Genomic DNA, 21979 nt, shown 5'->3' with positions numbered 1-21979 from the left:
GACAAATGAAAGAATAAATTCAATTCTCATGTCTTAATACAAATGTTATCCGTCTAAAAGACGAATAACAACTTAATGAGAAAATGGAAATGAACTTCGTTGTACGTTGATTTGCTATTCAAAGAAACATGAAAAATATAAATTATACGACAGGGGTGAGTTTCATGCAATAATGTTCTTTCAACGATTCCTGGAAGATGTATTATTCTATGAGAGCAAATATATTTATTATTATGCATAGTTTATGAAATGAAAATGAACTTATGTGTGTGAAGTTTGATCATACAATTTATAAACAAGAAATAAACAATTTATAAACAAGAAATAAACTAACTTCTATGATCCATAGATGTCATGTGTCTTCTAACATCCAAGAGTCTTCTTCTGCAAGTTTCCTTTTGAGAGTTGAATCCTTGGCGTTGAAAATTACATAACTTGTTGCGTGAAAAACTTCTTGATACACTTATGTTGGCAGTTTTTAGAAGTCGTATGATTTGAAATATTTCGACTAACTCTGGACATTACATTTTAATGTCTTCTTTGAAATAGCAATTTTCGAATTAGTAATCTTCAAGTTTTGGTACTTGGCATGCCGTTGTTTCTTCCAATCTTCGAGTAAAGTGAGGCTACCTCACTCAAAAATTGGTTAATCGAATTTTGCATATAACAGGTGCAATGCTTCTTCCAAGATTAACTCACTTTTCGCAATGCGTCCACATTGATCGTTCTTTTTGTGTTTCTCAAAGTTTATTTATAATCATGATCATTCCTCGTATATATTTCCCTTACTCTAAACCTTTACCACTTCAGTTCATCCATAATACTTTCTCCAAATACAACTCTAAAAAGAAAAATGGTTTACCAGAAGTCTGAGGTTTCTTTTTCTTCTCCACTAGATTTAAATACTCAAGACATTTCTCAACTTTTGTAGAAACTGAAAAGCTTGTTAAGCCGTGTTTCTTCTGTAAATATTTATGACTGTAATATATTCATTTTATTTCCACATTGTACCTATAATATGTTCATAATGCTCTCTAAAGTATAGAATGTTTTGAAATGACAATGCATTCACCCACAAAAAGAAAATAAGCAGATAGAGAAGACCCGTGAATATTATAACTTTGTTCATTATAATATTTACAATCAAAACAAAGAAACATAAACGAAAAAACAACTCATTCATAATACCAGTAATGCGTTTGCATTATACTTAAAACTATATCATGACATTACCATAAATATGAAAATGCGAAGTTCAATAACTAAGCAGATTTGTCAGTCAAGACGCAACCTGCGACTGAAACTTTGTTCCATGCTCGAATGCATCCTCATTCTGGCTTTCTCCTTCTTGATTTGGACAAGCAAATGGGAAACACACCATGGAAAGCTTAGAAAATGGTCCCTTTGCATACCTTCATTGTACAAACCATAGTAACTATGATGGTAAGTAACAAAATACCAAGCTGAAGCTTTTGCATATGCATCATCACTCCCAGAATCTGCATCAGCCCCACCGTCATTGAACCAACTCCTTGCCTCTTTCCTTAGGGACCTTACGGCCATAGTAATCGCATCTTCATCCCTTCTTTTGTTGAACAATTTTGACATTTTCATAATGTTCCCACTAAGGATTTCTGATTCAGTTTTGATACCATAGTAATCCATCAGATTTCCCAACTTTTCGTCATAATTGGATTTGTGATAGAAGGCATCATCGACATAATCCATAAATCCATCAACTTCCATGTCGGGATCATACGACTTTTTAGCCACTTCCAGTGTGAAGGATGTAATGGATCCATCCTTTGATGAAATTCCTTGAATTTCCCTAAACAGTTTTCCTATTACATTATCTGATTTGTATGTTGTTTTGTCAGCCTTCTCCATGAAATCTGGATATTCTTTGGCGAAAAGATGAGGGGGTATAACGGCTGGGATACCGGTCTTTGGAAAGTCAACTGCAATTGAGAATAGCTTTGCAAGCTCAATACATGGCTCAGACATTGCTTTAGCAGGTTCTTTATCTGCAAAGACTGTGTGTGCATTGGAAATTATTCCAAGACTGTCATTGAGTATATAATTGGTGAAATACTCCTCCACCTCCTGCACCATTAAACCGTGTTACCAACATATCCTTGTTTGAATACTTAATTAAGCTCTTTTAGTATAAACACTTATCATGTAAGTTCTCATGTGTAAGCTATTTTTGTGACAAGATAAAATAAAACAAAATTGTTCTCATAATTCATATAAGCTGTTTTCATAAGCTATTCTAGAGAGCTTATGAAAATAAGCTACAAACAGCTTATGGACATGTCATAAGCTGTTTCCATAAGCTTTTCCAGATTGTCTCAAAAGTTCTTATGCCCTATGAAGCATTGACTTTGACCAGACACAGACACCGAACTCAACACGTTGACACTGCTAATGTCAAAAACACAGGACATTGACATGGTTACATATATGTATTTATCACGATTAAATAAAATATGAACATAAGTGTTTTTTACAGCAACATTAGTCATAAAATATATAAATTAAGAGCGAAAGCATCTAAATTGAACAATTTGTTTAGTTTAAAAAAATAAATTCTAAAACAAGATATGTCAAGTCTTTCACTTTCATTCATCCATCTCCTACCAAAAAGGAAAACAAAATTATGTAATCAAATTTAATATCGTTAACGCCCTCATCGATCATCATTAAGATGATGTGTGTATGTGAAAAGATGTGCACAAGTTGTGAATACTTTACTGATAAAAACAGAAAAGAATGTCAAATAACCTAGAAAGATCACATTACACAAATTGCTAAAACCATACAAAAAATACAAGAAAAAGTGCATATGGATGTAAAGTTCAAAGGACAATACCTCAATCTCAACATCATGATCCAATACAATAGGTTGGGCAGAATCATACTCCATTGGTTCAATTGTTCTAGGTGGAATCAATTCAGAATCCCAACAAACGAAGTAGATGTCCCCATCTAGATCACTTCCGGAACACTCGTTTGGATGTGGCCTTGTATTAGAAATCAAGTTATCGGTGTCAATAGACAGTTTTATAAAAAAAATGACAAAAGAGGGAAACTTTAAGTAATGTCCAATGACAAAATGTCCATTCTTTTGCCAAAATAATATTCTAGATGATAAATCTATAGTAAAACAGTAATGTCCAATGAGAAAATGGAATTGACTAATGAAGAAAAAAATGCATAAAACTGTAAGTGTTTGAATGGAGGCATTGTTTTGTAACAAGTATCAGCGAATATTTACTAAATAAATGTAGTATTAAGCTCTCGAGTCACTTTTCACAAGTTCAATCACTTAAATATTAGAGATATTTAAGATAGTATTCTGTTGATCATGCACAATGGTTGAGATATTTAAGAATACCTACCTGTGACCTTTTTGAGGAAAAACAACACAATCCACCATGTGGCGCAAAGCTGGCACATCCACGGCTTTCAAAACACGAACATCGCCCGGGTGCAAGCAGGGATTTTTCGCTACTACTACCATACCCTTAACTACATGAGAATGACTGCTGAACCTATTGCTAGAATATTGAACAAAAACTTCCCCATATTCTAAGGTTCTAGTTTCATCGAGAACTCCCATCATTGCTCTTCCTTTTGGAATAAATATCCTAGTCTTTTGTCGCAATTCCAACAACTTTGATTCCCTAAATGTCTGCAGCATCATTGAAAGAAATGGCTCAACATTAGGCTTGTAGCCACAGATAAGCATCTCCTTGAGAATATTAGTGACTTCACCGGAACACATCAAGTCCAAAACCTCATGTGCCTTAGTTGAATCTGTTAGTATAGTGTTCAGTTGAGTAACAGCTTCTTTTTGTTTTTTCTCAAAAACACTGTCCTTGACATCAAGAGTGGATAAGAGAGTAATCAATTGTCGATTGAGATAACAAGGCTGAAACTTACTGCATGCCAAAACATCCAATTTTATGTTATCTGAATCATACTTGTGCATACTCTTCCTCAGTGACAACTTCACAGACGAGGTTGGATCAACAGCCACAACTCCTTTGTACCCGCCATACCGAATCTGAAACGCGGATGGCATTGAATCATGACCACATTTTTTAGCCACTCTCTTGGCAAGTTCAAGAGATATTTTCCCGATTCCATCAGAGAAGACATATTCGGTTGCACCATGTTTAACCTTTGCGTCAGGAATAATTTCAATTTTCTTCCTGCTGACGCTTAGAGTTTCAGTAGACGAACCAAAAGACTGTCCAAGTCTAGCAGCATATTTAGCCACATTTTTTATACGGCTAAAATCTCCCATCCATTCCCTTATGGAATCGGCGGTAAGTCCAGTTGTTGTACAAGCAAACATCCATAGCGAGTTTTCACGCAACTGACTTGATGAGAAAGCTAGAAATTCAAACTTCATACCACATATATCTATGCCATTTCTAAGGATGGAAAGAATTCTATAGTATATCTCAGTTCTCCCATTCTTAGAAATACGTGAAGATAAATCGGCTGAATACATATTATCCAACTCCTCGTCAACAAATGAAACACGTAAAAAGTTATCGATATGTTGATGGAAATGACGGAGAACCCGATTTGAGACATTAATCTCTGGACCACAAAAGTATACTTTGCATGGTGTTATCTGAACCCTGCGAACATATACCAACCCGTTATCCAAAGATATAGTCGGTGACCGAGGCGGATTATTTGCACTGAGGTACATTCTGTAGCGATCTTTCAGCCATCTTGCAGGTTCATAACAGAAATCCTTTGAATAGTACAACTTTTCTAAAGCATGCTCGATAAACTCAACCTTTATTCTGAGTGGATCAACTAGACGATAGAAAGCATTATCAAGTTCAGAACCTGAAAGACAGCCGTGCTGAACCAAGGAATTAACTTTAAACAAGATGTGAAATGGTATTTGAATTCCTTGAGGAGGAGCAACCATGGGAACAACATCCGTATTGCAAGAAAAAGGTGATCCTCTCTCCAATGTGTATTGACCCTCGATTTCCTCATAATGAACAAAGTTTTCCCTGAAATTCGGAAAATCTCTGTTACTAGGAATCTTTAGACATATAGCGGAAGACTGCCCAATACAACTGCAAGGAGTGAAATCTATCGCACGGATCCATTGCTTATCAGGGGAATCTCTGTAATAGTTCTTCAGAGGATCTTTACTTGTTGATGTAGGAACATTAAGCTCAAAAACACGAGGAGCACCAATTAACTACAAACAGAAGAGAAACAAATAAGATTTATCATATGGGATGTGCATAAAATTTTAGCTCTATACAATTACAGAGTAAAAAAATTTCGAATAACGATAAGAGTTCAAAGTTGAAGAGATCAAAATTGGCTTAATTAATACATAATTTAGCAAACATTAAATTGCATAAAAATGTTTATTTTTAGAAAGTAAGGTGTCATCTAGCACAAAAAGAAATAAAAATTGCTGCTGTTGGAAATTCTGCTTTCCTTGTGGTCCGCCTCTAGCCATCCAATTGCAGCATTTGGGTTGGCTTCATTGCAGCCTCCAACACCTTTATTGTGTTGGGCGTGAAGGAGTGGATTTAGTCCCACATTGCCTGGAGATATGGCCTATGCAGTGGTAATAAAGTTTGGACAGTTATCACGGTACAAGCTGGTTTTGTAAGGATGAGTTAAGCCGAGTATAAAAACCTAAGAGCTGCACTCTTGTGGAAGAAATGATATTGAAAGAAAACTTGCTCAACATGAAATCAAAGGAAACAAAAAAAAAAAAAAAGAACACATTCCTTCAAATCTTACTATAGCCATAGATGTATCATAAATCAATCTTCTCAAGATAGCTATTTCACAAGGCTCGATGGATTAGTCTCCGCAACCGCGCACGTGAAGGATACCCAGTTTACACCAAAAAAAAACCAACATTGTTCATAAAAAATCAACACTATTTCACAAAGATAAAACTACTCAAAAGTAATCCAAAATCAGATATATCATGACAATTTTAGAAAAAATTTATATTTATTATGAAAACATCCACACCATTGTTCATAATTCATATGGAGCAAAAATAAAACATAGCATGCATTAAATGCAAAAAAGAAGCATTACATGAAAAACAAAATTTAAAATAAAAAAGGAAAATGAAGAACATGGTTTAAAATAATGAAAAGTTGAATTTAACAACCTGAATCAATAGATACTTTGCAGTTTTAAACCATGGTTGATGCAGTTCAATCTTCCAAATATTCTCATATGAAAGCTCAAGTTTGAACTTCTTATCGTCATGGCACATAGAGAATCGCCACTTTCTCAATCCAATCCCAAAATCTACACTAGCATCCATCTTTCCCCATAATACAGAGAATCTTTCCTTTGAGATCTGACAGCCAAAATACAGTTTAACATCGTCTAATCTGTAGAAGAATGCCGTTGGCTTTGGATCAATATCTCTTTCCATTTTCATAACTTTTAAATAGGATTTCCCGAACCGCAATTTTTTTCCGCTACGTAAGGCCATCATATATGTAGCATGATCTGTAGTGGTGAATTGAATAGTTGCAAATGCCGTTCGAATTTGAACAAATCTCATCTTTTTATAGCAACAACACTTATTTTTATAGCAACTACACTTCCTTATTTTTATAGCAACCACACTTTCTTCACCAGTATACTGCTCTACAAATGTCTTTACATCAGGCACGGTCACATGATGAGGGAATCCATGCAACTTAATTGTTTTACTTTTAACCATCTTCAATGCCAACTCTTTTGATTTTCCTAAATAGGATAGAAGAAAATAATTCAAAAAATTAATGTTAAATAACAGTACTGTTAAACTACTACATCAAGTAAATGATTTACAAACACAGTCAATGATTTTCTATGGTCCAATCCAAGTAGTGAAAGTTTATAAGCATTTGACCCTTTAAGGTAAAAAATTAACACCTTGTCCAAAAATGACTTGTGATGAAATTCAGAAAAGAAAAAAAAAAAACAAGAATCAAAGAAAAGAGAAGAAAGACACTTCTACACTCAAACTGAAAAAATCAAAAAATAAAAACTTATAGACTACTAGTACACTGCAATGTAATAATAATCAAACATTAACAACACACACAAAAAAAAATGCATACATGAAAAGGTTAATAATATGAAAGAAAAGAAAATGGTATATCTAAGAAAGAAGGTTGAGAAGAAAGTGATCATCATCGACAGACCTTGATAAATCCGGGAAAGAGAGCAAGAATGTCTGTTGTCGTCAATGAAGTCAGTGAAGTAATCAGTTTCAGAAATTCCAATATAATAACAAAAGAAATGATATTTTTGCAATCATTTTTTGACAACTTTCCTTCTCATATTCATGTCATAAAGTTGTGATGAAAATTGTCACCAATGATTGTTGATATATCACCACTGTAAAAATGGAGTAATAGAATGCTTATGCAAGAAGGAGTTGTCGTGGATTAGTTGCAAAAAAGTACAATGATGAAATGAACCCACATATATTCTTTATCTCATTGGGATCAAATTTTCCTAGTTACTTTCATTCCCGTCGCATGTGAATCAATTCGACCTTTTTTTTTCTTTATTATAAAGTAAAGTTTATGATTTTATTCATTAGAAAACAAAAATTGACATGAATATTGTAGGGGTATGAAAATTGCAAGTAAAGTTTGTAAATGAACATTAGATTTGAGAAACTTAATTACTCATGTTCATGGGTGTTTCTCTTTTATTTAGTGGTGGCTGTTGTCTCTTACTAAATTTGTGTGACTTACTCTTTTATTTTCTATTTTTTTTCTTCAGATTTCCAAGTAGTTAAGTAGAAAGTTGCTAGTAGATTCGACGTTCAACGGTGTCATTCTTTTGGTAGGCTTCCTTGATGGTCGCCTTTACTTTTTCTGTAAATGCTGAGTCGAAATATCTGCAACTATTTGAAGTCTATAAATGTTTTATTTTGAGACATACCATTATGTAAATATGTCATTTTTTTAAGGAGGTAAATATGTCATTTTGAAACTTTGGATGAGGATACTCTAGCGAAATTTCTATAACAGCTTTGCTATATATCCCGAATTATTTTTCGGGAAACATCCCGAGCGTGTATTTATCAGGGAAACTGCATCACCTATTGTTGACTAAATCCTGATTTGTGGAAATCAAAGTAGTGGTGATAAGTAGCCAATCAAGTGCCATCGGGATGTTTTCTGGATAATAGTTTTCGGGATGTTTAGCATTTTTCTTTCTGTAAATATTGTTTTGAAGTAAAAAAGTTATGTGAATATTATTTGTCGTTTGTCTAGTTTGGTCGTTAGGTTTGTCGGACTAAATGCATATGTTTGTGCGGTGGTCACGATTTGTGTGTTTGGTTCGTGACAAGTAGGGACTTGACTTCAAATTTTGAAAACTTCATTGGTAAACGTTATTATTGAATTTTAAGACCTTGTATTAATATTGGGTGCTTCCAAGAATAAGTTCACGTTAGTAATTTATACAAGGGGTTTAGATGAGATGATATGGTATTTTTTTAATTTAACCATAATTCAAGGTTTGGACTTGAATGTAAGCATGCAATAGTGTTAACAAAATTGGATAACATTTATCGCTTATTTAAGTAACACAAGGTTCAATTATAAGTCTTAGCATGCACGCGCAAAATATTTATTAACACAAAATAGATCACCTCCCCCCAAAAAAGACATAATAAAATAACTATTTTTTTTTTAACTAGTCCTAGTGGCAAGATATTCGGATATGAATTTTCTCTTTGGCTCTTTGTTGTTGTCCATTCTACTCAAATCTCTCTCTTTCCCTCTCTCTCATACTCAAACAAGCAGAGATGGTCCATTTTCTATATATTTATCTCATCTCATAAAATAAATAAGTTGCATATTATTTATCTCATCTCATAAAATAAACAAGTTGCATATAAGAGAATCAATTCTACCATAAATTTGATAGAGAGAAGCAATTCTTGTTGCTAGAATTGATTCTAGCCAACTCTCCAATTTGTAGCTTTTGCATATAAGAGAATCAATTCTACCATAACTTTGATAGAGAGAAGCAATTCTTGTTGCTAGAATTGATTCTAGCCAACTCTCCAATTTGTAGCTTTTGCATAATCAATTCTACCATAACTTTGATGTCTGATATATCTTTCTTAACTGCCTTTTACTTAATTGCTCATAGACTGGTAACCAAATAAATCCTGCAACTATTGTCACGTTGTTTAAAATAAATTAATGCTCTGCTAGTATAATGCTTATTCGCATTCACATGGATTTTGTAATTTAACTCTACTAATTATTTTGTAGTTAACCAACAATTTCTTTTTTTTAATATTTTTTTTGAAGAAACTAAAATGAAATTAATAAAACACAAAGAATCCTAGCAATCACAAGGAATGCTAAGCTAGAAAACTTAAAGAACAACATACAAAGAAAAGTGTCCGTATATATGCGAAACACCCAAACAAACACCCATGTATCAAATATAAATTTTTACAAGCAAACCAAAAAACACCCTCCACTGAGGGCCCTCTAAACCAGTAAAAACTAAACACCAAACCAAGAAGTCATCTCCAAAAACTAAAGTCTAAACGCCTACGCATTAGCAGAAACAAATCTTGTGCCAAACCGTTAAAAAACCTTTCCAAAATAACTATAAAACCTACCGAAAACCCATGTAACCGCACCTTAAACAAACCACACCAGCTAACATCCGTGTATTTGAAAACCCCGTCAACAACAAAACTCGTAGAAGAAAACCCACAAAAAGCATAACCACCACTAGCCATCACAAGCACCACCACCAAAACTACCATTAACCACCAAAAAACCACCATTAATCCTCACAAAAAACCAGCACCATCCACCACGAAAACCAATAAACCCCACTGACCCTCCCATCAGCCACCACACAACCACCACGAAAACAGCTGCGGCATTTTCGATGCACTCTATCACCACTTCATCACCACCACCACACAAATCCACCACCACAAGTCGGACTCTTCTCTCCACCGATCCACCAAAACAACATTGTCGCCACCACCCAAAATGAAACCAATGTCCTTGCACAATACACCAACACATCCATTCCCTCTTTGAGGCAAACGGGAATCTCCTCATACTAAAGACCATACACCCAAATGCACCTTTCTTCCTTCAAAAACACTAATTCATGCACAAAAACACATCATTTTTCCTTCTTCAACAACCCATAAATAAAAAACCATACCCTCACAAAAACCAGACACCTAAAGCCACAACAGCAACACACAAAGCCACAACAGCAACACAAAACTTGCCCCTTCAAAACAAACAGACAGCCACAACACCCCTACTCAGATCTGCATTAAACAAAACGCAAACCTGACCCCTAAAACTCATGACAATAGACAGCAGCCATCAAAACTCATTTGTACGAACCCAAAAACAGAGACCAACAATACCAAAACAAATATAGAGACATTTTGGCTAAGCTTTGTGCATTCAGTAAATTTTAAAAATTAATGAACGACTCTATGAAAAAAATTTCTACCAACAAAAATTAAAATAATTATCTATAGTAGAAAAAAATATTTAATATTTTATATCTATTTTGGACCGTTATTTAAATTTATGTTGTATATTTTAAATAGTTTAAATTGAAACAAAAAACTTGTAAATATATTGTTTAAATACACCCCTTTTGGTAATTACACCCTCAAAAGCAATTTTGATCTCAACTATCCAAACAAAATAAATTAATAAGAATCACTTCTACATAAAAGTATCCAAACATAAAAGTATCTATTTTGGCATGCTTTTGTGGGTTGTACGGTTGTGCGTGAAAGTTGGTATTGGGCAGGACTTTCGACTGTGCTGCAAACGCAAGTTGGAACTGAGCGCAGCTTGGCAGATTTTGTTTTTGACATATGTTGTTCAGAAAGCCGAGACATTGCTGGTCGGGTGGCTTTACTTCTTTGGCAAATTTGGGCTGCACGTAATGATGTCATTTGGAATGACGCTCATCATACTTCAACAAGCATTGGAAGGATAGCATTAGATGCATGGCAGCAATGGCAAGAGGTTCATAAACATCCATTACTGCGGGTTGTGCAACACGGCCAGAATAGAGTGCAAGGTAACAACCTAGTTTGGGAGATACCGAGCGAGACATGGTTGAAGTGCAATGTGGATGCCGCGTTCCATGACTGTAACCATCTTACATCTTTTGCGTGTTGTGTTAGATACTCCCGTGGGAAATTTATTCGGGCTCAAACGAAATGGCAACGGGCAAATATGACAGTTCTGGAGGGGGAGGCAGTAGCCTTACTCGCTGCTATTCACTTTGCTGATGTGAACAGATGGGACCGGGTTGTCTTCGAGTCTGACTCTGCTACTCTAGTGCAAGCTCTATCGTCTCCGGGACTTGGTGATTCAGAATTCTATGCGATTGTTTCTAGTATTATTTATCAGTTATCTTTACATTCCAACTTCGAGGTGAAGTTTGTTAGGAGACAAGCGAACATGGTTCCTCATACTTTAGCTAGGGCGGCCTGTTCTTGGGCTAGTCACCATATTTTTAATTCTTATCCTTCTTGTATTGAACATTGGTTGATTAATGATAATAGTTAACTTTGTTTTGGTCAAAAAAAAATATCCAAACACAAATCAATTTACACTCAACTCGCTTTTAACCAAAATCAATTCTATCAAAATTAATTTTGTCAGAATCAATTTTAGCCACCGCCACACCAAACACACACGAAGTGTGTGTGAAGTTGAAACCTCCAACACCTACAATGTACGTCCTTGCCAATTTTTGTTTTTTAACTAATAAAATCATAAACTTACTTTACTTTGTAAAGAAAAAAAAAGTTCGGATTCATTGCGACACGAATCATAGTAACTAGGAAAACTTAATCCCAATGAGATAAAGAATATATGTGGGTTCATTTCATCATTGTACTTTTTTGAAACCAATCCACGGCAATTCCTTGTTGCATAAGCCTTCTAGTATTTCTTTTATATTAATTACTTTATATAAACATCATTTTTTTGTCTTTTCTCTCTATAGTGTGATTCATATTAGAAATATAATATCGGCCGTGCTAACAAGTATCCTTATTAAGGATTTAAAATTAGAAATGATGAATTTATGTTATAACATTTACTTTTTGTTGTTTCAATGTGTTAAATGCATAATTTTCAAGGTAAAGTTTTCATTTTAAACTTCATAACAAATAATGTTTTTAGGGCACTTGTTAGTATTTCCCCTTTAATATAAAAAAAAAGCGCATATTGATCTTTTAACATATCTATCAATTTATTTATGGGTTTTGTTAGAAGACACATTTTATGAATGTGTCTTTTAACAAGTTATTTTATGAGCAATTGCTAAAAGACACCAACTAATTTTTATGAATGTGTCTTTTAGCAAAGTTATAATTAAAAAGTGGAAATCACATCTTGAGGTGTGGGTTGCTAAAAGACACCTTCATGGGTGGCTTCTAGCAAAACCCTTTATTTATTTCTCCTTCATTTTTTGTCACCGCATTCCAATCTTACCCTCCTACTCTTATCCCACCGCCAATGACGTACCGTTTGGTTAAAACATATGAAAGAAGCAGAGAAGATGGAACACTGAAAAGGAAAAAGACGAGACACATTTTGTTTTGTTCCTTTTTTATTATTAAACTAATATTTTAATCTTAACCCTTAAATCTTTTTTGGCCACATGTCACGTATCCATAGGCTAAATGGTACAAGGTCTGGGGTTCGAACCCCGGTCACCACCAAAAGTTTCTAGTTTTGGCAAAAGCATACAATATGTTTGTTCAAAAGATGAGATTAATATCTATTCATTTTCACATGTACATCCATTCAAATCATATTAAATGGATATTCTTAAAGTTTGGAAACGACTTGTGATAAATGACTTGGAGATGGTAATTCTTTGCCCCTAATCGAGTTATGATTGCGTCGGTTCAAAGAACAATGTCTCTGAATTATATTGTGATAATAGCAAGACTATTAAAAAGAAGAACAATTTGTCTCCTAAGAGTGTGTTCAAGTATGTAGGTTAGTATAAGACAAATGAAAGAATAAATTCAATTCTCATGTCTTAATACAAAGGATGTCCGTCTAAAAGACGAATAACAACTTAATAAGAAAATGGAAATGAACTTCGTCGTACGTTGATTTGCTATTCAAAGAAACATGAAAAATATAAATTATATGACAGGGGTGAGTTTCATGCAATAATGTTCTTTCAATGATTCCTAGGAGATGTGTTATTCTATGAGAGCAAATATATTTATCTATTATGCATAGTTTATGAAATGAAAATGAACTTCTGTGTGTGAAGTCTGATCATACAATTTATAAACAAGAAATAAACTAACTTCTATGATCCATAGATGTCATGAGTCTTCTAACATCCAAGAGTCTTCTGCAAGTTTCCTTTTGAGAGTTGAATCCTTGGCGTTGAAAAATACATAACTTGTTGCGTGAAAAACTTCTTGATACACTTATGTTGGCAGTTTTTGTATGATTTGAAATATTTCGACTAACTCTAGACGTTACATTTTAATGTCTTCTTTGAAATAGCAATCTTCGAATTAGTAATCTTCGAGTTTTGGTACTTTGACATGTCGTTGTTTCTTTCAATCTTCGAGTAAAGTGGGGCTACCTCACTCAAAAATTGGTTAATCGAATTTTGCATATAACAGGTGCAACGCTTCTTCCAAGATTAACTCACTTTTCGCAATGCGTCCACATTGATCGTTCTTTTTGTGTTTCTCTAAGTTTATAATTATGATCATTCCTCGTATATATTTCCCTTACTCTAAACCTTTACCACTTCAGTTCATCCATAACACTTTCTCCAAATACAACCCTAAAAAGAAAAATGGTTTACCATAAGTCTAAGGTTTCTTTTTCTTCTCCACTAGATTTAAATACTCAAGACAATTCTCAACTTTTGTAGAAACTTTAAAGCTTGTTAAGCCGTGTTTCTTCTGGTAAATATTTATGACCATAATATATTCATTTTATTTCCACATTGTACCCATAATATAAGTTCAAAATGCTCTCTAAAGCATAGAATGTTTTGAAATGACAATGCATTCACCCACAAAAAGCAAATAAGTAGATAGAGAAGACCTGTGAATAATACCGCTACAGGTCTTCATAATAATATTTACAATCAAAACAAAGAAACATGGACGAAAAAAACAACTCATTCATAATACCACTAATGAGTTTGCATTATACTTAAAACTATATATCATGACATTACCATAAATATGAAAATGCAAAGTTCAATAACTAAGCAGATTTGTCAGTCAAGACGCAACCTGCGACTGAAACTTTGTTCCATGCTCGAATGCATCCTCATTCTGGCTTTCTCCTTCTTGATTTGGACAAGTAAATGATAGACACACCATGGAAAGCTTAGAAAATGGTCCCTTTGCATACCTTCATTGTACAAACCATAGTAACTATGATGGTAAGTAACAAAATACCAAGCTGAAGCTTTTGCATATGCATCATCACTCCCAGAATCTGCACCAGTATCGCCTTCATTGAACCAACTCCTCGCCTCTTTCCTTAGGGACCTTACAGCCATAGTAATTGCATCCGCATCCCTTTTTTTGGTGAAAGATTTCGACATTTTCATAATATTCCCACTTAGGATTTCTGCTTCAGTTTTGATACCATAGTAGTCCATCAGATTTCCCAACTTGTAGTCATAATTGGTTTTATGATAGAAGGCATCATCAACATAATCCATAAAGCCGTCAAATTCCATGTCGGAATCATAGGACTCTTTAGCCACTTCCAATGTGAAGGATGTAATAGAGCCGTCCTTTGTTGAAATACCTTGAATTTCCCTAAAAAGTTTTCCTATTACATTCTTTGATTTGTAGGTAGGTTTGTCAGGCTTCTCCATGAAATCTGGATATTCTGTGGGGAAAAGACGACGAGGTATTTCTGCTGGGATACCGGTTTTTGGAAAGTCAACTGCTGTTGAGAATAGCTTTGCAAGCTCAACACAGAGATCTGCCATTGCTTTTCCAGGTTCTTTGTCTGCAAAGACAGTGTGTGCATTGGCAATTATTCCAAGACAATCGTTGAGTATGTAATTGGTAAAATACTTCTGCACTTCCTGCACCATGAAACCATGTTATTAACTTATATTAGAATGCATGTTGCAGGGTTAATATGCTTCTGTAAAGTATGGATCTTTTGGTAGAACCCGAGTTTGAATCCTAGCTGAAACAATTATTGCTCCAGATTACCACAATCCCTTTCCCTCATAAACCAAAGAGGTAATAACCAAAAGATTTATACCATGTGGCTTGCATGAGTCTTTTTTTATAAGTAGAAAATTTGTAAAATTTTGGATATAACAGTTGAGAGTAATTATATTAATAAAAACAGCAAAGAATGTTACAACAAAGAGAGATCACATTACACAAGTTGCTAAAACCATACAAAAAATACAAGAAAAATTGCATGTGGACGTAAAGCTAAAAGGACAATACCTCAATCTCCACATCATGATCCAACACAATAGGTTTGGCAGAATCATACTCCATTGGATCAATTGTCATGGGTGGAATCAATTCAGGATCCCAACAAACAAAGTAGATGTCCCCGTCAAGATCACTTCCGGAACATTCATTTGGATGCGGCCTGGTATTAGAACTCAGTTATTAGTGTAGACAGGCAGTTTTAAAACAAAAAAACTTAACTATAGAGGTAAGTAACATCTCGATTTCCACTTGCCAAAATAACATTCTAAATGATAAACCTATACATAACTGCAAAATATTTGAAACCTACTTCTGTGGATGAGTTCATATTCACAGGGAACAAACTTTGCAAAAAAAAATGTATATTTAAGGATATAATGTTTTATATTTTACTAATTTTATTTAGTTTATATAAAATTACAAATGTGAATTAAAACTCTCAAATGTTCATGTAAAAGGGTTAAAAGAAGTGAAGATGATCAAACTAGGAGTCTTAAAAGAACATATTACAAGGCGTTCTTGAAGCAATTTCACAATAAAACCTTATATGTCTATTTTTTTACAGTAGAACATTCAAAATATAGAAACTAGTTGATCCATTGAATGAATAAACAAAGGATATTTAAATATTAAATCTCTGAGGACATAGATGAAGCATTAAAATGAGCCGCTGTCTATGGTAAAATAGAAATGTTCCATGAGAAAATGAAAATGAAACCTTGTCAAGTAAAGAGAGGGAAAAAGTTACGAACATTTTAAGCATTGGATTGGGTGCATTATTTCGTAAGATGTATCAGCAACATATTAACTAAAGAAATGTAGCACCCTAATAACTTTTCCCAAGTTCACTTACACAAATTTTAGAGAAAGTTAGTTATTTATGGAAAGCAAAAATTAAATGTTATATTACATAAACAATCCTATAAAAATAGTGTTTTGTTGAACATGCATAATGGTTGAGATATTTAAGAATATATCTACCTGTGACCTTTTTGAGGGAAAACAACACAATCCACCATGTGGCGCAAAGCAGGCACGTCCACAGCCTTCAAAACACGCACATCACCCGGGTGCAAGCAGGGATTTTTTGCTACTACAACCTTACCTTTCACAACATGAGAAAGACTGTTTTCACTATTGTCAGAATATTGAACAAAAACTTCACCATATTCTAGAGTTCTAGTTTCATCTAGAACTCCCATCATTGCTCTTCCTTTTGGAATAAATATCCTAGTTTTTTTCCGCAATTCCAAAAGTTTCAAGGCCCTAAATGTCTGCAGCATCATTGAAAGAAATGGTTCAACATTAGGCTTGTAACCACAAATAAGCATTTCCTTCAGAATATTAGTGACCTCCCCTGAAGACATCAAGTCCAAAACCTCGTGTGCCTTCGTCGAATCTGTTAATATTGTGTTCAGTTGATCAACAGCTTCTTTTTGTTTTTTCTCGAAAACACTGTCCTTGACATCAAGAGTGGATAAGAGAGTAATCAATTGTCGATTCAGATAACACGGCCGAAACTTACTACATGCCAAAACATCCAAATCTGTGTTGTCTGAATCATACTTGAGCATGCTCATCCTCAGTGACAACTTCACCGATGAGGTTGGATCAACAGCCACAACTCCTTTGTACCCGCCATAACGAATTTGGAAGGCAGACGGCATAGGATCATAACCACATTTTTTAGCCACACTCCTGGCAAGTTCAAGAGATATTTTCCCAATTCCATCAGAGAAGACATATTTGGTTTTATTATGTACATCGAGAATAATTTCAATTTCGGTGCTGCTGACCGTTGTAGTTTCGGTAGAGGAACTAAAAGATTGTCCAAGTCTAGCAGCATATTTAGCTACATTTTTTATCCGGCTAAAATCTCCCATCCATTTCCTTATGGAACCAGCGGTGTCTCCAGTTGGTGTACTAGCAAACATCCATAGCGAACTTTCACGCAACTGACTTGATGAGAAAGCTAGAAATTCAAACTTCTTATCACCAATAACTATGCCATTTCTAAGGATGGAAAGAATTCTATAGTATATATCAGTTCTTCCACCCACGGAAATATGTGAAGATAAATCAGATGAATACAGTTTATCCAACTCCTCGTCAACAAACGAAACACGTAGAAAGTTATCCATATGTTTTTTGTATTTACGCAGAACACGATTTGAGACATTAATCTCTGGACCACAAAAGTATACTTTGCAAGGTGTTATCTGTGCCCTGCGAACATATACCAAACCGTTATCCAAAGATATAGTCGGTGACCGAGGCGGATTATTTGAACTAAGGTGCATTTTGTACTGATCTTTCAGCCATCTCACGGGTTCATAACAGAAATCCTTTGAATAGTACATCTTTTCTAAAGCATTCTCAATAAGCTCAACATTCATTCTAGTTGGATCAACTAGATGATAGAAAGCATTATCGAGTTCAGAACCTGAAAGATACCCATGCTGAACCAATGAATTAACTTTAAACAAGATGTCAAATGGAATTTGAATTCCTTGAGGAGCAACCATGGGGACAACATCCGGATTGCAAGAAAAAGGTGAGCCGCTTTCCAATGTGTATGGACCCGCACTTTCCTCGTAATGAGCAAAGTTTTCCCTGAAATTCGGAAAATCTGTGCTGCTAGGAAGCTCTAGACATAAAGCAGAAGACTGGCCAATACAACTGCATGGAGTGAAATCTCTTGCACGGATCCATTGGTCATCAGGGGGATCGCTAAAATAGTTCTTGAAAGGATCTTCGTATACGTTATATGCATCATCTGAAGTAGGAGAATAAAGCTCAAAAACCCGAGGAGCACCAATTAACTACAAACAGAAGAGAAACAAAAAACATTCATCATATGTGATGTGCAGTGAATTTAGCACTGTATAATCTTGTACTGTTGTGTAAGAAATGATGCTGAATGAAAACTTACTGAACATGATGAGATGAAAGGCAACATAATGATTAGAAATTGTTGCATTAAATCTTACTACCAATCTAGCTATATAATACTACAACTCATAGTTTCAAGAATAGCCATAAATGTACCTTAAACCGATGTTCTTGAGATCACTAAGCTTGGGTTTTAATTGAACAGTTAATTTGAACACTGAAATTACATTCTTCTCAAATTGACTATCCAAATTTAGATTGAGCTCCAAACCAAAATAATGTCATTCCCATATTAATACTCCATAAAACAACAATGTTCAATAAAAAATCAACGGTATTTCCCAAGGATAAAACTAATCAAAGTTAGATAAGTAGATGACTAGTGAAAGCACTCCAAAATCAGATATATCATACATTAAATGCAACAAACAGGCATTACATGAATACAAATTTAAAATCACAAGGAAAATAAAGAACATGGTTTAAATTTTTTTATGAAAAGTTGAAGTCAACAACCTGAATCAATAGATATTTTGTAGTTTTACCCCGTGGCTGATGCAGCTCAATCTTCCAAATATTCTCATATGAAAGCTCAAGTTTGAATGTCTTATTGTCATGGCACAAAGAGAATCGCCACTTTCTCATTCCAATCCCAAAATCAACTCTAACATCCTCCTCTCTCCATAAAACAGATAATCTTTTCTTTGAGATTTGACAGCCAAAATACAGTTTCACATCATCCAAACTGTGCAAAAATTCCCTTGGCCTTCGAACAATATCTCTTTCCATTTCCCGAACTTTTAAATATGAGCTCCCGTACTGCAAAGGTGGCAAACTTCCACTAGGTAAGGCCATCATATCTGTAGCATGATCTTTAGTAGTGAATTGAATAATTGCAAATGCTGTTCGAATACGGGCTTTGCCTTCTCTTATTTTTATAGCAACGACACTTCTTTCACCAGTATAATGCTCTACAAATCTCTTTACATCAGGCACGGTAACATAATGAGGGAATCCAGACAACTCAATTGTTTTACTTTTAACCATCTTCAATGCCAACTCTTTTGATTTTCCTAAATAGGATAGGAGAAGCAAATAATTCAAAAAATTAATGTTAAAAAGATGGTACTGTCAAACTACTACATCAAGTAAATGATGTCAATCTAAATTTACATTTTACAAGCATAGTCAATGATTTTCTATGGTCCAATCCAAGCATTTGAATTCTTTCTCTTGAACAAATTAAAGGGTATAAACTTACATATAGATGCATATGGTCCTTACGGTCAAACCATAGTCAAACTTGCAACCACATTCATATCACAGAACATACTTGAATTTATATAACATAAACAATAGTTATGCTCATTTGATGAATGAAACATATCAACTTAATTTTGAAGAGTACGTATCAGAATAACGAAATAAATAAAATATCTACTCATCACAAATCAACACTATATATGGAGGTTCAAACTCCAAACGCGACCCTGCCACCACATAAGGGATCTAATAATTTCTGACATAAGTTCGGGGCTATGGAAGGAATAGTGGTTTCTTTGCTCTAAAAAGTGTAGTTTGATGACACAATACATTTATTCCACACCTATCAACAAGAGAAATTATTTTCAATAATACACACACACGCGCGCACACACAATGTTCCTTATTCCTTGAAAAAACAAATTTTTTAAGTTCAAGCTTTTACTGCATTGCCTGAAATACCTTTGATATAGAAGAAAATGTGAGCACGAACATGAATTTTAGTAATTAGTTGGCATTATCAGTTGTATTTGACCATGATTCTCCGCAATAAACAAGAACACAACTCAAATTACTCAAAATTGAAACCTTGATTTATCCAATTATTATTACTCCAACGGTATCTTATTATGTCACTTTAGAAAAAATATTTGTGATTTATTATGTCACTTTACAATAGTTAGACGTCATTATGTTTATTTTTGAGTAAACCACCAAATTGATCCCTGTCTTTGTAAGTGATTCTCAAATGAATCTCTATTAATATTTATTACTCTCTTTTGTAAAATTAACTTTTAAACAAAATTGGCTACATTTTTTTAGTAAGTGTGAAAATAGAAAAACGACTTATAATCAAATACGGAGGGTATTATTTTAAACTATGTAATTAGTCACTCTCATATCTAAAACCCAACTGACCCTTCATAGTGAAAAATTAACACAACTATAACTTGTGATGAAATTCAGAAAAAGAAGCAAAGAAAAGAGAAGAAAGAATCTTTACTCAAATACATAGAAAACAAAAAATGAAGGTATTATAGAAATATAAACTAGATAGAAGAAAGACATACAATTCAATCATCACACATTAACAATGAACAGTACATGAAAAGCTTCATAAGAAGATAAATGAAAAGAGAAAGAAGCATGAAAAAGTGATTCATCAAACAAAACACACCTTGAGAAACCGGAAGAGAGTGAGAAAGATTAAGAATGCCGTCAATGCGAGGTCAGCATTTCCACTTCGCTAAGTACTTGAAGTCAATGAAAATGACTTTCCAATATTCCAATATAGTACAATGATTGAATGAATCCACCCACAACATTTTCTTTTATAAGGGTTTATTAGTAAAATACCCCTTCCAATTTTTATTTTTTTTTAAGAAACAAAAACATTGATCATTTTTAAATGTATTAGATTGATAAGTCTCATTTGTACTCTTATTTATTTATTATGACAGAAAATATTAAAAATAAGTTAATAGAATTAAGAGTAATTAGCATAAGGGTATGTATGAAATACTTTTAAATTTATAGACGTGATGTGAATAACCATTTTCTATATGTTTCATTGGTCTTGATGAATGATATATTTTGTTTCTTATAAAAAAGAGCTAAGGAAGTGATGAACAATATATTTTGTTTCTTATGAAAGAGACCTAAGGAAGTATTGATTTTTATAAACTTTTCTCTGTTGTTTACTTCACTTGTTAAAAAATGTTTAATTGTTCCACAAATGTTTTGAAACGCAAGTCAGAATAGATTCTTCATTTATTCATAATTGGTGTGTGGGATGGGTGTGGATTCTTCCAATTGAGAAGGGAAAAAAAATTGAAAGAATAATGGAAGATTTTAGCTATTAATCTCCACATTATTCTTTAAAAAAATCAATTAAGAGGATCCATTTTCGTGTGCGATTCTCTTTATTAGGCTTTTAAACCAAAAAAATTGTTTAATTATAAAGTAATGGATGACTCATGGTTAGATGGTTTCGAATAAACTAATCGACAACATATGGTTGATAAATTAGTTGATTAAATTTGTAAAATTAGCGATTAAATTAGTTTTCTTATTTAGGAAAATTAGCGGTTAAATTAGTTGATAAATATAAAATGACATAAAAAAACAATTTAATATTTAATTTTTTTGATTAGATAATAAAGCTAAAATCAAGAAAAGAATGATAAGTTAAAAACTCAAATGTTATAAGCTTGTGAGAAAAAAAAAAGTTATTAAACTGGTTTATTTCCTACTCCCTCAAAAAAAAAAAAAAATCCTATAAACTCAAAATTCAGTCTT

General features: G+C 33.8%; 4 protein-coding genes across 11 annotated transcripts in view; all 4 read right to left on the bottom strand.

Annotated features, from left to right (window-relative positions):
- LOC146953344 (RNA-dependent RNA polymerase 1-like) overlaps positions 1-7151 on the bottom strand; it is a 72168-nt gene extending 65017 nt beyond the window's left edge. Inside the window, exon 1 of the mRNA XM_085709074.1 lies at positions 7134-7151. The gene's annotated coding sequence lies outside the window, so the exon portion shown is untranslated. The remainder of the gene's footprint in view (positions 1-7133) is intronic.
- The window catches only part of LOC146953336 (RNA-dependent RNA polymerase 1-like), a 72271-nt gene that overhangs the window by 14678 nt on the left and 35614 nt on the right, over positions 1-21979 (bottom strand). Inside the window, exon 1 of one of the 2 annotated variants that reach the window (XM_085708973.1) lies at positions 20859-20904. The exons of the other annotated variant lie outside the window; for it this stretch is intronic. The gene's annotated coding sequence lies outside the window, so the exon portion shown is untranslated. Of the gene's footprint in view, positions 1-20858; positions 20905-21979 lie in introns of those variants that run through there. 2 annotated transcript variants of the gene reach the window in all.
- LOC146953338 (RNA-dependent RNA polymerase 1-like) overlaps positions 1095-21979 on the bottom strand; it is a 46782-nt gene continuing 25897 nt past the window's right edge. The window contains exons 1-5 of one of the 3 annotated variants that reach the window (XM_085708952.1): positions 7218-7375; positions 5800-6777; positions 3402-5239; positions 2873-3023; positions 1095-2103 (exon numbers count right to left, since the gene is read on the bottom strand). In XM_085708952.1, the coding sequence (XP_085565078.1) occupies positions 1276-2103; positions 2873-3023; positions 3402-5239; positions 5800-5808 (2826 nt within the window). In that variant the 5' untranslated portion in view covers positions 5809-6777; positions 7218-7375 and the 3' untranslated portion in view covers positions 1095-1275. Of the gene's footprint in view, positions 2104-2872; positions 3024-3401; positions 5240-5799; positions 6778-7217; positions 7376-21979 lie in introns of those variants that run through there. The other 2 variants (XM_085708946.1, XM_085708949.1) reach the window with 2 other exon arrangements.
- Positions 14016-21979, bottom strand: part of LOC146953339 (RNA-dependent RNA polymerase 1-like) — a 33861-nt gene continuing 25897 nt past the window's right edge. For 2 of the 5 annotated variants that reach the window (XM_085709025.1, XM_085709008.1), the window contains exons 2-5: positions 18935-19491; positions 16508-18348; positions 15536-15686; positions 14016-15156 (exon numbers count right to left, since the gene is read on the bottom strand). In XM_085709025.1, coding sequence (XP_085565151.1) covers positions 14329-15156; positions 15536-15686; positions 16508-18348; positions 18935-19465 — 3351 coding nt within the window. In that variant the 5' untranslated portion in view covers positions 19466-19491 and the 3' untranslated portion in view covers positions 14016-14328. Of the gene's footprint in view, positions 15157-15535; positions 15687-16507; positions 18349-18934; positions 19492-19591; positions 20905-21979 lie in introns of those variants that run through there. The other 3 variants (XM_085709016.1, XM_085709003.1, XM_085708995.1) reach the window with 3 other exon arrangements.

This window comes from Medicago sativa, chromosome 1 (genome assembly GCF_051527215.1).
Source record: "Medicago sativa cultivar Bolivia chromosome 1, Bolivia_mono, whole genome shotgun sequence".
Lineage (NCBI taxonomy): Eukaryota > Viridiplantae > Streptophyta > Magnoliopsida > Fabales > Fabaceae > Medicago > Medicago sativa.
The sequence above is the reverse complement of the archived record's forward strand: the minus strand, read 5'-3'. Positions and strand labels throughout refer to the sequence as shown.